This window comes from Salvelinus sp. IW2-2015, linkage group LG4q.1:29 (genome assembly GCF_002910315.2).
Source record: "Salvelinus sp. IW2-2015 linkage group LG4q.1:29, ASM291031v2, whole genome shotgun sequence".
Classification (NCBI taxonomy): Eukaryota; Metazoa; Chordata; class Actinopteri; order Salmoniformes; family Salmonidae; genus Salvelinus; species Salvelinus sp. IW2-2015.
The window spans coordinates 56,330,657-56,348,089 of record NC_036842.1 but is presented as its reverse complement, the minus strand read 5'-3'; the positions used below and the strand labels follow the sequence as shown (position 1 = coordinate 56,348,089).

General features: G+C 40.6%; 1 protein-coding gene across 2 annotated transcripts; it reads left to right on the top strand.

Moving 5' to 3' along the window:
* Positions 1-2,731: 2,731 nt before the first annotated feature.
* On the top strand, positions 2,732-15,546 carry LOC111962204 (mixed lineage kinase domain-like protein). Of its 2 annotated transcripts, XM_070442969.1 has the most exons (12): positions 2,732-2,841; positions 4,652-5,101; positions 5,247-5,354; positions 5,644-5,821; positions 5,922-6,022; positions 6,182-6,317; positions 8,747-8,831; positions 8,944-9,083; positions 12,765-12,814; positions 12,979-13,119; positions 14,064-14,144; positions 14,603-15,546. In XM_070442969.1, the coding sequence occupies exons 2-11, from the start codon at positions 4,654-4,656 to the stop codon at positions 14,093-14,095; spliced, it is 1,419 nt and encodes a 472-aa protein (XP_070299070.1). In that variant the 5' UTR covers positions 2,732-2,841; positions 4,652-4,653; the 3' UTR covers positions 14,096-14,144; positions 14,603-15,546. The 2 variants fall into 2 exon arrangements, with proteins under 2 accessions (XP_070299070.1, XP_023840873.1); XM_023985105.2 differs by lacking the exon at positions 14,064-14,144.
* The last annotated feature ends 1,887 nt before the right edge of the window (positions 15,547-17,433 follow it).

The window sequence follows — 17,433 nt, the reverse complement described above, 5'->3', positions numbered from 1 at the left end:
TTAAGGAAATTAGAAGTGTGTGGGGGGGGGGGGGGTTCAGCAAGGCCATTTTYTTGCCCCCCCCCCCCCCTTCTATCTTGGGGCTGCAAGGCCTGGCACACTTCAGAATCATTTTGGTGACCTATCATGCCCTCTGATGTGTGCCACAGGAAGTATTAGACTAGTCACAAAAGGAAGTGGTTATTTCAGAAATAATAGTTTTCAGAGCACTCTACTGTTCTCTACCCATCCCTCAATCCCCCATCCCATCGTGCTTTTTCCTCTTATGGCTTTTCCTAAAAAAAMAAAMACTTTTTCTGTTTTAGCTTTTAAGAATGTAGGTACAGTAGTAATAATAAAATAATAATAATAATATATAAAAAAATATATACTCAAGTCAACATGAGTGCATATCCATAATCACAGTAAACTGTTATAATAATATTAAAAAAAKAAGAAAAAATAAATAAATGTGTAATAATATAATAAACAAAACTATGACTGAATGTGCCTCCATGAAGAATCCCCTCCCCAATAGGTCACTTYGCCCTCAATAGGACACCCCCAGCACCTTCACCATCCCCATCAACCTCCCCCCACCCCATACCCCTCAACCACAAAACACAATGATAATAATAATTTAAATAAAAAATATATACSAAGATATACACACAGATGTACAGTACATATACATAAACATATTCACAGGACACTCAACTTATCTCTTATCCTACGTCAGATATGCAGGTAACATTTCCACCTGRATGAATCAGCAGGACGGAGATGCTCTACATCAGAGGGAATGCCTGTCCATTCTCAGATGTTTGTAATAGGTCTGGGTGTAGCTGGTGCAGAGGAGTCAGAGAACGCGTTTCCACTGCTCCAGAGTACAATGGCACCGAGTTTTACACCACTCCAGCTGACACTTGGCATTGCGCATGGTGATCTTAGGCTTGTGTGCGGCTGCTCAGCCATGGAAACCCATTTCATAATGCTCCTGACGTACAGTTATTGTACTAACGTTGCTTCCAGAGGCAGTTTGGAACTCCGGTAGTGAGTGTTGCAACTGAGGACAGACGATTTTTACTCGCTACAAGCTTCAGCACTCGGAGGTCTCGTTCTGTAAGCTTGTGTGGCCTACCACTTTGTGGCTGAGCAGTTGTTGCTCCTAGACATTTCCACTTCACAATTACAGCACTTACAGTTGACTGGGGCAGCTCTAGCAGGGCAGAAATTTGACGAACTGACTTGTTGGAAAGGTGGCATCCTATGACGGTGCCACGTTGAAAGTCAGAGCTCTTCAGTAAGGCCATTCTATTGCAAATGTTTGTCTATGGAGATTGCGTGACTGTGTGCTCATTTTTATACACCTGCCAGCAACGGGTGTGGCTGAAATAGCCAAATCCACTAATTTGAAACGGTGTCCACATACTTTTGTATATTTGGTGTATAGCTGGTTAGTGCTTGTTCCCTGGCCAGTATATTGCCCAGAATGTAAGAGACGGGCCACAGTTCTGGTCTYGTATGCTAAAACCGACAATTTGGAGTGAGCAGTCTGAAATGGATTTCTGTGGTTAAAGTAATGCTTACATACTATTGCAGTGTTTTCTATAATAAAGTTATTTATATCATTATCCGAGCCAAAGCCTTGAAGGTATCTATTTGTACTAGTGCAAAGTGCTTTGACAATTTTCATGTAACCGTTGACTTTCAGGTACAAAACTCCAAAATGCTTGGTTAACATTACCTGCGCTGAAGACACCTATATTCATCTGCTAAATAAGAACTAGTAAARGCCCAGTGCAGTGCTTTTTGTGAAAAAATGTAAACTAAATGTATTGGCGTGTTTGCTAGCATTTGTAACTTSAGTCTGATAATTATCTGTACAAAACAGTTAGTCTAATGATACTTGTTGTCGTACTCTAGATGGCACGGTATAAATAACTTGACAATGGAGACTGATGTACCATTACTCTTGGCTTTAAATCTGAAGCATGGTAACAATTAACACTGTGCTCACTTCAAACTGAAAGACCGCTCATTTACATATTCCCTTGACCTTCAACGTCAAGAGTGATACTTATTGGCTGTTAAACATGGGGGTTATGGACTATCAATAAAGGTGTATAGCGCCATATATTACACTTGTGGAATATTAAAAATACTTGCTTGATATGTTGGATGTTTTAAAGAAACACTCCTCGAGATAAGAGTGGAGCTGAATGRAGAGCGAGAACTTTCTCTGCTGAGTTTATACAACTGTAAAGAGTGTTTTATGTACAATTGTCAACAAAATTAGATAGACTTCACTTTTTCAATAGGAGTAAAATCAATCTGTTCTTTTGGTTTTTGATATGCAGTCTCTCCCTACTCAAGTGCTGATGGGGTATATAAACTACAGAGTCAGAGAATTTATCCCAAGACCAATGCAGTGTGATAATTGTAAAGATGTTGGTCATGTTTGCAGAAGGGAGAAGCAGAGATGTCCAAGTTTTGGAAAGGATCATATTATTTGATATAAAAGGGATGAATATGTGACATGTTGCAATTGCGGTGGGAACCACGAAGCCATGTCTTCCGAATGAAGTGGGAGTTTTGTTTGTTTTGGCAATGTACTATTTTTATTAGGGTGGATTACGTATGGATTTTTTAAATTATCTTTATTTTTTTCAAACCGTCCAGGTGGTGGCAATACAACTTTTTGGGTGTAGTTTGCCATAAAACCCACAGAAGAAAAAGAAGAAGCTCTTCTGTGAGCGTTATTGATGTAGGAGGAGCTCCATTGAAACCTGTGATACTAAGGGTGTGATCTCCTTTCAGTTTCAGATGTTAGAGTCMCAGCACCAACAACAGTCTCTCAAGGTAATTTCCATTTCAAACGTACAATAGGTTTTAGGTTGAGAACATTAACAAGTGCTTGTTGCGTGTGATTTGTCTTATAGCCTGCTTCCTGCTTTTGAGAACAATGCCATTTGCTCAAACCATTCATCAAAAGTTCTCACTAGTGTGTCTGTCTCCTCTGAAATGCGARAACTTCTGGTTGTCATTGATAGATGCTGGCAAGTGTGAAACATTTAATAATACAACCAATCGACAGATGTGACTCATACTAGTGATATGGGGGCTCTGTAGCCCATTCAATAGACGGTAAACATATACCGTCTATTCACGAAGCTGTCTGCCGCCTGAGGGAAATTCCCCGACGCTGCACAAATGCTCTGTCTAAACGTCTGTACGCCTCGCTTGCAATCCACCCAAAAACTATATTTTTGTATTTGTTTCTTTAGTCCGTTGTTGACATAGTCCCAAAATGTTTAGCTTGTCAGCAATCAAGTTTTCAAGATATGTAACTTTCAAAATACAGAAATGATCACCTGTGTGTAACTGAAAAATGCTGTCAGCTGCAACTGTGTTAAAACAGTTTACAGTAAGTGTATATTTTGCTTTTGTGAAATAATTTTTGCTGTGATATGGAGGTAGAGTAGTTCGCAGAGATCCAGCTGTGGTCCATACGTTCTTCTGAGAACCCAAGACGGAAAGCTGTAACCCCCCTTGGGTTCTCGAGAGCAAGGCAGTCTATTGAAATTAGTTGCTTACGAATTATTTCCTTGTCAGCACTTGTTATTCAGTTACCTCCTAGAGGCAATAGAAAAACAGTTTAGGTTGTAGAATTATACAGTTCTGTGATTTTGGAATGGCTAAGACAGATGCTATTGCTTTGAATGATCCTAAGCAGGGGTTGCCAGCCAACACAAAGGGGTAGCTACTAGCTACATCATATCCATGCCATCACCAGCAATTTTCTCTATTGAATACCCATTGAAAGTGCATTGTAGTCCAGGACTTGGCTTAACCTGGGTCTGGGGAATCAGACCTTATTGTTTGTCATAACTGCTGCTGTTCATTTGTCATTGATTGCGCAACTGAACATTACTTAAAAAAATTACTTAAAAGGCCAAATGAAATAAACTTCCCTCAGCTTTCACAAGAACTTAAAAACTGCACATTAGTCTCACATCGGATGTGTCTCAGGGATAAGCAAGTTTCCCTTCCTCTACCAGACTAATGTTCGAAAGACATTAACTGACATTACTCAGTGCCAAAGTAGCTATGGAAATAAGAAGTTATGGTTAAACATGACCAGAAAACCTGATGTATCCATTTCGGCTTATATTATTTATGTAATTAGGTGGTAACAATGCCTTCCCTACACACAAACACACACACGGCACATATAATGTCTAGCTGAAGTGAGAGAGACGTCTCCAGAACTTGTATGACTGTTGTGATTTTTTTTWAATGTATTTGTTATATATACCTAGGCAAGTCAGTTAAGAACAAATTCTTATTCACAATGACGGCCTACCAAAAGGCCTCCTGCGGGGACGGAGGCTGGGATTAGATATCATAAAAAAAATTATATATATAAATATAGGACAAACACACATCACGACAAGAGACAACAACACTACATAGAGACCTAAGACAGCATAGCAAGGCAGCAACACATGACAACACAGCGTTCAACATTAATTATTGAACTAGTTGGTGCTGTCAACAACAAGGTCAGTTGGACAGGTTAGTATACTGCTACGGTTGATCGACTTTCTCAGAGCTATGGTTTGGGAAAACCTTGCCTAATGCATTTCTTAATCCACTCTTTTCCCTCCAGCCATGGACATCATAGATCCCATCTTGGGCATAGCAGAGAAGCTTTACTCTCTATGTGGTGAAGTGAAAGCCAATAAGAAGCGCTGTCAGCGTTTGGCCCAGCGCATAAAAGCCTTGGAAGAGCTGGTGAGAGCAGTCAAGGTGAAGGGACTGGGGCAAAAGCCTCCCCTTGTGAAGAATGTCCTATGCGAGCTCAAACTCACCCTGGAAAATGCCCAGGACGTGGTTAAGAAATATTCCTGCGCCAGCTACCTGAAGCGCATCCTGAAGGCCTACGACCAGGGAGATGATTTTGGGAGTTTAAATGAGCGTCTGAATGATGCGGCTCAGGGGCTGTCGCTAGCCCTGCAGGTGGATCAGAGTGACGAGCTACTTCAGGAGTCTCGAGAGACGACACGATGGAGAGAGGATGAGGCTGACAGGGAGAGTGATCGTCTGGAGCTGCAGAAATGTGAGACAGCTCTACCATGCCGTTTCAGTGCAAGGTCAAAATCAAATGGCCTCTCTGTATGAGCAGGTAGGGAAAGCTCCAGTTGTTGATCCTGCTGACTACGCCAAATGTATTTGTGTGTGTTTGTTACTGTTATGTCCCACAGTGCTACTATCTCTGGCGGAGGACACGAAGGAAAGTGTGGACACAGTGCATGAGAAAGTGAACTCCACTGAAAAAGATGTGCAAGACATCAAAGCCATGTTGGAAACCTGTAAGTAAGCCTCTATAGATTAATTGTCATTACAAACTGTACTTGTAACTGTTGCTGTTTCTAATTTCTTACTGATTTCAACCTGTGCCTGATGATAAAGGAGACTGTGAGTATATCCTATCAGCACAGTTCTGCATCCTACATCAGGCCAGCATCCCATGGCCTCTCCATCCGCACTGTATTTTGCGTGACGATGTGCTGTGATACCTTCARTTCTCTGTGTTATTGGTTTGATGTGCCTATGTGACTTGCCATCTCAGTGACTTTGTTGTGTGTTTCCCATTGACAGTAATGAAGCCCAGTATTTTTCATGAAGACATCAGAGAGATCAAGCCAGAGGAGCTGATCTACGACCTGCCCAAAGAGCCCTTCATCAAAAATGACAGCTCTGAAATATTCAAAGGAGAGTACAACAAATTCACAGTGGCCATCAAAAGATACGCCTACTCAAGTAGCACAAGCCTGAGGTATGTAGCATAGCATACAAGACGTCTCAGAGAGTTCTTGTAATATCACTTTCGGTGCTAAACATCTATTTGTTTAATGGGTTATGTKTGTCCCACACAGTCAGGTGAGAAGCRTCTTTAAAAAGGAAGTGGAGACTATGAAACGCTTTGAGTCACCAAACATCCTGCGAATGTTTGGGATCTGTGTCCAGGATGAGAGCGGTGAGTGAGCTTCTGTATTTGTTTTACAGTATGTGTAGTAATTKCTGAAGAAATATAAGACAGGATCAAATCACCATGTGATTGCAGGATATTTCAAAATGTGATGATGTGCCGTTGTTGCATTTAATAATGATCTTCTCTACCCTTGTTGTCCTATAGGACCCAATCCAAACTTCCTCATTGTCATGGAGTTTTGTGAGAAGGGCAGTCTGAGAGAGGTGCTGGATTCCCAAAGGAAGCTGCCCTGGGACAGAAAGGCTCGCTTGAGTCTGGATGCAGCTCGGGGCCTCTACAGGTAACAGGTTGATGTTTATTGTCATGAGTCTGGATGCAGCACAGGGCCTCTACAGGTAACAGGTTGATGTTTATTGTCATGAGNCAGGTTGATGTTTATTGTCATGAGTCTGGATGCAGCACAGGGCCCTACAGGTAGCAGGTTGATGTTTATTGTCATGAGTCTGGATGCAGCACGGGGCCTCTACAGGTAACAGGTTGATGTTTATTGTCATGAATCTTGACCTGAAGGCAGTAAAGATGGGCTAGATGGGCAAGCTACTTTTTGGTCTTGATTGAAGGTATTTTTTTAGGCATTAGGTTTAGTAGTGTGGTTAAGGTTAGGTTTAAAATCTGATTTTATGTCTTTGTGGCTGTTCAAGCTAGTGACTACTGCAGAGCTGCCTCCAGGGCAAAACTCATGACAATAAATGCCAACCTACCTACAGTTATACAGTACCACTATAGAAATGAATCTCTTTACCTTGTGCCCTACACACATGAAACCAGACACCACCTATTACACATGACATGACGCACGGAGCACCATCTCTATCATATCTTTGCCATACGTTTTATATTGATACAATTTTAACTAAGGAATCGGTCTATCATACATTTTTTTAGTTGAATAAGTCTTTCTCTTTCGCTTGCTCGCTCTCTTTCATTCATTCATATACACTACCGGTCAAAAGTTGTAGAAAAACCCATGAATGAGAAGGTTTTCTTTATTTTTACTATTTTCTACATTGTAGAAAATTAGTGAAGACATCAAAACTTTTAAATAACACGTATAAGGATTCATGTAGTAACAAAAAAAAGTGTTAAACAAATAAAAATACATTTTAGATTCTTCAACGTAGCCACCCTTTGCCTTGATGACAACTTTGCACACTCTTGGCATTCTATCAACCAGCTTCACCTGGAATGCTTTTCCAACGGTCTTGAAGGAGTTCCCACATATGCTGAGCACTTGGTCGCTGCTTTTTCTTCACTCTGCTGTCCGACTCATCCCAAATCATCTCAATTGGGTTGAGGTCGGGGGATTGTTGGAGGCCAGGTCATCTGATGCAGCACGCCATCACTCTCCTTCTTGGTAAAATAGCCCTTATACAGCCTGGAGGTGTGTTGGGTCATTGTCCTGTTGAAAAACAAATGATAGTCCCACTAAGCCCAAACCAGATGGGATGGCGTATCGCTGCAGAATGCTGTGGTAGCCATGCTGGTTAAGTGTGCCTTAAATTCTAAATAAATCACAGTGTCACCAGCAAAGCACCCCCACACCATGACACCACCTCTTCCATGCTTTATGGGGGGAAATACACATGCGTAGATCATCCATTTACCCACACCGCTTCTCACAAAGACACGGCAGTTGGAACCAAAAATAAATCATTTGGACTCATCAGACCAAAGGACAGATTTCCACTGGTCTAATAACCATTGCTGTGTTTCTTGGCCCAAGCAAGTCTGTTCTTATTGGTGTCCTTTTAGTATTGGTTTCTTTGCAGCAATTTGACCATGAAGGCCTGATTCACACGGTCTCCTCTGAACAGTTGAGATGTTTGTTACTTGAACTCTGTGAAGCAGTTATTTGGGCTGCAATTTCTGAGGCTGGTAACTAATGAACTTATCTTCTACAGCAGAGGTAACTCTGGGTCTTCCATTCCTGTGGCGGTTCTCATGAGAGCCAGTTTCATCATCGCGCTTGATGGTTTTTGCGACTGCGCTTGAAGAATCTTTCAAAGTTCTTGAAATGTTCCGTATTGACTGACCTTCATGTCTTTAAGTAATGATAGACTGTCTTTTCTCTTTGCTTATTTGAGCTGTTCCTGCTATAATATGGACTTGGTCTTTTACCAAATAGGGCTATCTTCTGTATACCCCCCTACCTTGTCGCAACACATCTGATTGGCTCAAATGCATTAAGAAGGAAAGAAATTCCACAAATGAACTTTTAACAAAGCAAACCTGTTAATTGAAATGCATTCCAGGTTACTAACTCATGAAGCTGGTTGAGAGAATGCCAGTGTTTCCTTTATTTTTACTATTTTCTAAATTGTAGAATAATAGTGAAGACATCAAAACTATGAAATAACACATGTTATCATGTAGTAACCAAAAAAGTGTTAAACAAATCAAACATATTTTGAGGTTCTTCAAGGTAGCGACTCTTTGCCTTGATGAGAGCTTTGCACACTCTTGGCATTCCCTCAACCCGCTTCATGAGGAATGCTTTTCYRTTGGAAACTATTCATGCAGCGTATGATCCAACTACTTAACTTCTATCCACCAATACTATACAGTATGCTCTGGTGTTTCATCTTCTCTAAAATAGTGGGTACATTGTATCAGTGTTCTGCGCATCTCTCACAAAAGTTCACATAAAAGAGGAAATGTACCCTAATCACTTTGAGCTGTCATGACTAGCGAATCCCCCTCTAATTGTAGATTGCACCAGTCGGAGGAGAAGTTTAAAGTGCATGGATGCATCAACAGCAGCAAGTTCCTGGTAGATACCGGGTACAGAGTGAAGGTATGAGGTTCAATGCAGTCCTCTACACATCCATGTGTGTCTGACACTACAAAGTGATAGAGTACTTAACCTATCTGGATGTMATTTTCTGTTCTTTGTTGTACATGGTTAGCTGGGAGGTTTTGAGCTGGCCAAAACCGAGACGTCATTGAAGAGGACTAAGGACAGCAGTAGAAGCTCTTTATGCTACAGCTCCCCTCAGCAGCTTGAGAGTATTAATCATAAATACAACAAGGAATGTGAGATGTACAGGTCAGCTTCAAGTCAAAATACTACTCTCAACCATTGAACCATGAATGTAAAATCACAAACTCATTATAGTGCCTTTCAGAAAGTAGTCACATCCCTTGACTTTTTCCACATGTTGTCGTGTTACAGAATTTTAAATGGATTAAATTGAGATTGTGTCACTGGCATGCACACAATACCCCGTAATGTCAAAGTGGAATTGTGTTAGAAATGTATCAAAGCTGAAATGTCTTGAGTCAATAAGTATTCAACCCCTTTGTTCAGGAGTAAAAATGTGCTTTACTAGTCACTTAATACGTTGCATGGACTCGCTCTGTGTGCAATGATTGTGTTTAACATGACTTTTTAATGACTACCTCATCTCTGTGCTCCACATATACAATTATCTGTTAAGTCCCTCAGTCGAGCAGTGAATTTCAAACACAGATTCAACCACAAAGACCAGGGAGGTTTTTCAATGCCTTGCAAAGAAAGGCCCCTATTGGTAGTGTAACGGCTGTCATATTCGTTCTCCTCCTCAGACGAGGAGGAGCATGGATCGGACCAACACGCAGCGAGGTATGTAGACATAATGATTTATTAAATGAAGACAAAACACGAAGAACACTTGAATAAACTACAAAACAACAAACGACGTTAAACAGACCTGAACTTGTGAACATAAAAAACAATGAACGCACGAACAGGAAAGAACGAACGAACGAACGAGACGAGACAGTACCGTGTGGTGCAACAAACACAGACACAGCAACACAGCTCGGAATCGGCGGGTGAACTCGSGGTAATGATCCCTCGCCGAGTCTGGGCCATTCCACACTGTGTTGGCCCACTCGAGAGCTCGTCCAGTCAAACAGGAGACGAGGGCGCTCACGCTCTCCTCTCCGGAGGGAGWAGGACGAACGGTCGCCAGGTAAAGCTCCAGCTGGAGAAGGAAACCCTGACACCCGGCCGCCGTTCCATCATACTCCCGTGGGAGGCCCCGCCAAGAGCCCCGGATGCGGTAACAGGAACAGGAGGTGCTGGAGGAGGGGGTGCTGGAGATAAGGTGGAAAGGCCACTCTGGTCCATCGCTGACCCAATTTCTGTGGAGCACCACTGGTGTGATGGAGGACCCTTTCCTCCATCGATGGGAGAGGAGACGCGGCTGCTCCTGCTGATTCCATTTCAGGTGTGGGATTCTGTCACGGGGGACTAGGTGGGTGAAAGAATCAGACGCAGAGAGAGAGCCGCTTGGGAAAAAATATTCCTTTTACTATTTACACAAAAATGATAAGCCCGAACATACAGGGCGCAGAGAAACACTTGCAAAAACCCAAAACACACGCACGTAACCAAAAGACAATCCCGCACAAAACAAGGGCGGGTCAAACTCCTAAATATAGGGAAGCTCATTTACGAAACCAAAAAAACCACAGGTGCAACTAATCAGACAAAACAAACAGACAAACGAAAAAGGGATCGGTGGCAGCTAGTAGGACGGTGACGACGACCGCCGAGCACCGCCCGAACAGGCAGGGGAGCCAACTTCGGCGGAAGTCGTGACAGGTAGATAGATTTTTAAAAAATGAAACAGAATATCTCTTTGAGCATGAAGTTATTAATTACACTTTGGATGGTGTATCAATACACCCAGTCACTACAAATATACAGGTGCCCTTCCTAATTCCGTTGCGGCGGGGAAGAAAACCGCGAAGGAATTTCATCATGAGGCCAATGTTAACTTTAAAACAGTTGCAGAGTTTAATGACTGTGATTGGAGATAACTTAGGCTGGATCAACAACATTGTAGTTACTCCACAATACTAACCTAAATGACAGAGTAAGAAGGAAGCCTGTATAGAATCCAAATATTTCAAAACATGCATCCTGTATGCAATAAGGCACTAAAGTAAAGAATGTGGCAAAGAAATTAACTTTATGTCCTGAATACGAAGTGTTATGTTTGGGGGCAAATCCAACAAAACACATCACTGAGTACCACTCCATATTTTCAAGCATGTTATGGGCAGCGGTTSGACCCAAAAATAATTTTCCAATTGTTTTGTTCTGAACAGAACCATTATTTGTGTTACGTTACTGTTCCGACCAGCAAAATCAAGWTCTGGATTTATTTRCATTTTTACATTTAGCTCGACATTAAATTACTAAACCAATCAGTGCGGATAGAGCAGCTTACTATGGAGCGGGTAAACAATTTAGTCTGCATAGGAAAGTTGTTGMGAGCAAATTGTATTTTGCCGTAACATCATGGTTTAATCATAATAAAAGAAACACGCACACTGACATTTTGTAGGAAGCTTGCCTTGAAGCGCTGGGCATCTTTTATTTACTTTGAACTTCCAGGTTGGTTTAACATTAGACCAGAGGAAACGCTAACAAGCTTGTGTGTGTGCAGAGCAGCACTATAATTAAAAACAAGTCTTACCTTTTTTGTAGTTAATAAATCCAATGTGAAACGTGATGACTTTTAGTATCCTTAACTAGCATTGAAAAAGTGAATCCATTCTCTAATTAAACGTCTCTCCCTAATTTTCTGAATCATGCTTATAATGTCATCAGGAGGCTATAGTAACCTATGCTTCAGAGGGGAGGCACAGACGCACACCCACTGGCRAAGATCAGCTGGCAGGCAGACGCTGAGTTTCTCAGTAACAGAGTGAGGGCTTTGCATAGGTACTTTGATGCGATATTTGTGGGCCTGGAAAAATAACATTATTAACCGGTTCCCATGCTTTTAAAATAATGGTTCTGTTCCGGAACTGTWTAGATCACTTTAGTTTCAGGCTCTGTTCCTCAAAGTTGTTTTTCAGTTCTGTTTCCTGAACTGGTTCCAACCCTTGGTTATGGGTATGCTTGTCATCAGCAAGGACTAGGGAGTAATTATTTATTGTTTTAATTTAAAAAAAGACTAGAGCTAAGCATAGGCAAAATCCTACACTCTTAGAAAAAAAGGTGCTATCTAGAACCAAAAAGGGTTCTTCCTGGACCCAAAAAATGGTTCTCCTATGGGGACAGCCGAAAAACCCTTATGGAACCTTTTGCATTTTTTAAATTTTTATAGGAGTGTAGAGGAAAACCATTCATTCAGCCTGCTTTCCTACAGACACTCGGAGACAAATTCACYTTTCAGCAGGACAATAACCTAAAACTCAAGGCATATTTAACCCTGTAGTTGCTTACTATGACGACATTGAATTGTCCGTGAGTGGCCTAGTTACAATTTTGACTTCCATCGCCTTAGATCTACTTTAAAATGTCGGTCTAGCAATGATCAAGAACCAACTTGACAGAGCTTGAATAACTTTTGAGATAATGTGCAAATATTGTACAATCCAGGTGTGCAAATCTCTTAGACTTAACCAGAAAGACTCACAGCTGTAATCACTGCCAAAGGTGATTCTAACATTGACTCAGGGGTGTGAATACTTATGGTAATGAACTAAAAACATGTTTTCACTTTGTCATAATGGAGTATTGTGTGTAGTTTGGTGAGCGAAATAATATATTTAATCMATTTTGAATTCAAGCTGTAACACAATGTGGAATAAGTTAAGGGGTATGAACACTTTCTGAAGGCAATGCAATTTTTTTAAATGTTGAAATGGTCTCTGTTCTAATGTAGGCCCCTCAGGCCTGAGTGTACTGCAATTTCACTCTGTTTTAAAAGTGTTGTGTTCTTTGCAGTTTTGGCATTGTCCTTTGGGAGATTGCAACCCGTGAGATTCCCTTCAGAGGTGTGTCAATGCTGTGTGTAACAAACACTATCAACAACATCAATGACACTGTATATCTGAAAATAGCAATGGTTGGGTTTTCTTTCCCTCCTACGCATGTGCTTGCTCTGTCATATTTAGAAATGTATCATTACATTTCTGTTTTTTCTTGTACTTATGATCAGACTGCTCACACMAAGAGGTGTATCAGAGGGTGTGTCAAGACAAATATACTGAACCTCTTCCTGAAGACTGCCCTAAACAGTTGGGGGAACTGATCAACGCCTGTCGCTCCTATGACAGCTTCCAAAGGCCAACGGCAGGAGGTAATACCTYCAACACACACAACTAATAKGCCTAGATATACAGTGCCCTCCATAATTATTGGAACAGTGATTCCGTTTTTCTTCTTTTGGCTCTATACTCTCAAAGTTTGGATTTTAAATCAAACAATTACTCCCGGGTGTTGGCTTCTAGCTTGAAATATACTTTGTCATGTTACCAGGCTAGAACAATGGAGGATGGATAAGAACTAGGTCTATGGAAAGTTACGGACATTGACGAGGGAGTGCAGAAAGTTTGCATTCTGTCAACATGTTATTGTTAAATCTCATGGCTCCTAAGGATTGAGGGAAAGGGCAACAGTCTGGTTTAAGTCACTAATAAAGTAGGACAGTCGAGGATTAGGGAGACGCAAAGAATTCGGCCCGAGGTCAAGTCAGATGAAGTGAGAAGGAACAGTCCTATCTCACACCCACATACTTTCACGCTCACAAAGGTTCTAGCATGAGGCAGGGCCAGGACTACACCAGTGAGAGGAACCAATTAAGTTCCTGACTAGCAACCGAGATGTATTGGCTGTCAAGATGTGCAAGGAGTTAACTCCGCCTAGTAGGAAGGTATAAATATATATGCTTGTGTAGACATGTCTTTGCAGCTATATGACCCAGTGGGTGAATAAACTTAATTTGAGCTTTTTCTAATCTTCTGAGTTTTTACTCTGTTCAGAACCTAACGGGTTAAAGTGCAGACTGTCTGTTTTAATTTGAGGGTATTCATCCATATCAGGTGAACTGTTAAGAAATTACAGCACTTTTTGTACATGATCCCCGCCATTTTAGGGCACAAAGTATTGGGACAAATTCACTTGCTGTATGTGTATTRAWGTAGTAAAAWGTTAAGTATTTGGTCCCATATTCCTAGCATGCAATGACTTGTGACTCTACACATTTGTTGGCTGCATTTGCTGTTTGTTTTGGTTGTGTTTCAGATTATTTCGTGCCCAATAGAAATGAATGGTAAATAATGCATTGTGGATGCTACCATGATCATGAATTTATCGTGAATAATGGTGAGTGACAAAGTTAGACGCACAAATACTTGATTGATGGATTCCCTGCATGCTATAAATATGGGACCAAATACTTAACATTTTACTACTTTAATACAAGTGAATTTGTCTCAATACTTTTGGTGCCCTGAAATGGGGGGACTATGGGCAAAAAGTGCTGTAATTTCTAAACAGTTTGCCTGATATTGATGAAAATACCATCAAATTAAAGCTGACAGTCTGCACATCCAAACTGTTGGAGTATAGAGCCAAAAGAAGAGAAAATGCTTCACTGTCCCAATCATTACAGAGGGCACTGTATGATCTACTGTAGGCCTAGATACAATTTCACCTGTTCATATTGATTCCTATTTGTCCTCTCAGTTATCCTTGTTTCTTATTTCCATCCTTATAATCATCATTAAGAGGTGTTTTCATACCCAGGACAGGTTGAGTAATCAAGTGTTTCTGTTCCACAGTGTTAGTGGACAAGCTCCGCAAAGTGGTTGAGCTGCTAGAGGAGGACTAACAAACAGAGGTTTCCATCCCCAGAGTACTCCGAAGAGAGGAATACCAAGAGCGGTTATCAACCCCAGGTCAAAGGAAAACCAATTTACTGTCTCAAATTCTTTATGGGATTAAAACTTCTTCTGGGTCGGTATCCCATCCATGGGACGGTTGTGCTAATGTAGGCTAATGCGATTAGCATGAGGTTGTAAGTAACAAGAACATTTACCAGGACAGACATATCTGATATTGTCAGAAAGCATAAATTCTTGTTAATCTAACTGCACTGTCCAATATACAGTAGCTATTACAGTGAAAGAATACCATGCTATTGTTTGAGGCGAGTGCACAATTTTGAACAAAGTTATTAATAAACAAATTAGGCACATTTGGGCAGTCTTGATACTTAAATTTCAACAGAGACGGAATGGTTCATTGGCTCAGTCTGAAACTTTGTACATACAAAAGTACATACAAAATCTAAATTGCACGTGATGGCCTTTCTCTTGCATTTCAAAGATGATGGTGCAAAAAAATTCAAAACTGTTTTTGTATTATCTTTTACCAGATCTAATGTGTTATTCTTCTACATTCCTTTCACATTTCCACAAACTTCAAAGTGTTTCCTTTCAAATGGTATCAAGAATATGCATATCCTTGCTTCAGTGCCTGAGCTATAGGCAGTTAGATTTGGGTATGTCATTTTAGGTGAAAATTCACTTGGAAAAACAAGAAAAAAGCATTATGCACACCTGGATCTCATCAGTCACACCTGGACTTCATTACTCCCTTGACTACTCACCCTTTTTATATAGAAATCTTCTGTTAGTAGTTGTCATGTAGTATTGTTTATGTTTCCATGTYAGGTGCTTCTCTTGTTTTGTATTGTTCATTATTATTAAACTCACTAACTGCACGTGTTTCCTGACTCCTTGTGCGTACGTTAGAACTTACTCAAAATAGTCAGAATTAATCTAAGATAACTCAAGAAATCTTTCATTAATTTAGAAGTTTTTGCTGAGATCTTAGTCACGCAATTATACATCTAACGAATATGTTTGGTGCAGTATTTCTCAATGAAAAGATTAGCAAGAAAATGAGTCGTCTCTCGTTGAATGACAAAGACTATTGAAGAATCCCTACTGTTGACCAATCACCGATGAAGGGGCGTAGACTTCGGCTTGCCTCCAGAAGAAATGTTGTGTTCCCGAACCGCTGAAGAAGAAAAAACTCACCGAAGTCCAAAACGAACAAAAAAAGTCACAAAATGTTGTCATAACATCACAATATGTAATCATAATATATGCAAGACCCCTTCCGGCTGGGAAGCATGCAGAATCCTTTACCAGGGTCGACATCATTGGCTACTACTGAGCTTGGCAACTGTAATAATTTCATGGGTGCTTATATTTGTCCAGTGTTTTTTGCATATCCCATTCTCCCTGAGACACCCTCGGAGAGTGGGGTCACAGCCTGGGTCTACCATTCAATGGCGACCCTGGAGTTTTACTTTAGTGCCATATTCAAACAGGATGTATGTTTTGGAAGACTTTTATTCTTCTGACTCTGTCAATTTGGTTAGTATTGTGGTGTTACTACAATGATGTTGATCCATCCTCCATTATCTCATATCACAGCCATTAAACTCTAACTCTTTTAAAATCACCATTGGCCTCATGGTGAAATCCCTGAGCGGTTTCCTTCTTCTCTGGCAACTGAGTTAGGAAGGACGCCTGTATYTTTGTAGTAACTGGGTGTATTGATACACCTCTAAAGTATAATTAATAACTTCACCATGCTCAAAGAGATATTTAGTGTATTTTTTTTACCCATCTACCAATAGGTGCCCTTCTTTGCGAGGCATTGGAAAACCTCCCTGGTCTTTGGTTGAATCTTTTTGAAATTCACTGCTCGACTGAGGGACCTTACAGATAATTGTGTGTGGGGTACAGAGATGAGGTAGACATTCAAAATTCATGTTAAACAAATTATTATGAGACTTGTTTAAAAATATATATATTTTATTTTTGCATTTTCCAATTAAGAACAKTCAAGACAAAAGTGAAAAGATATTAGACAACAATAGGACAAAGTGACAGTAACAGAYGAGCGTAACAAAGAAAAAATAAAACAAATTATAACTATATATACAAACATACAATAAAAAAATCAATAATGAGACATTGGATCATATGGTCATCTGCCGTAGGCTACATATTATACATTACGTGTGAAACATTATGTAAGGATTATATAGAGATTCAATCAATGTGATGTGGGGGGAGATTCTCCATATAGTCAATAAAAGGTTGCCAAATTCTGTAAAATGTCTTTAACTTATTCCTCAAGCAGTAAGTAATTTTCTCCAGTGGGATACAACTATTAACTTCYGATAKCCACATTGCAACTGGCAGGGAGGAATCCAATTTCCATTTCTTGGCAATCGCTAGCAATATTTCTGTTAGCTTTATAGTATGGCTTTGCCTAAGATTGGTGTTAGTAAAGTTGCCCAGTAGACAGACCTCCGGGTCTAAAGGGAATGCAACCCCGTGAATTGAGGATATGGTATCGCATACCCCCTGCCAGAAACCGTGTAGTTTTGAACACTGCCAAGTGGAATGAAGGAATGTTCCTTCATCTGAGCCACATCTAAAACATAGGGAGGAGATATCAGGGTTGAACTTGTGCAGTCTAGATGTGGTGATATAGAGCTGATGGAGGAAATTAAACTGGATCAGTCTGTATCTGGAGTTCAATGTGGATGTAACACCATCCCTGCATAGGTCACTCCATAGACCCTCAT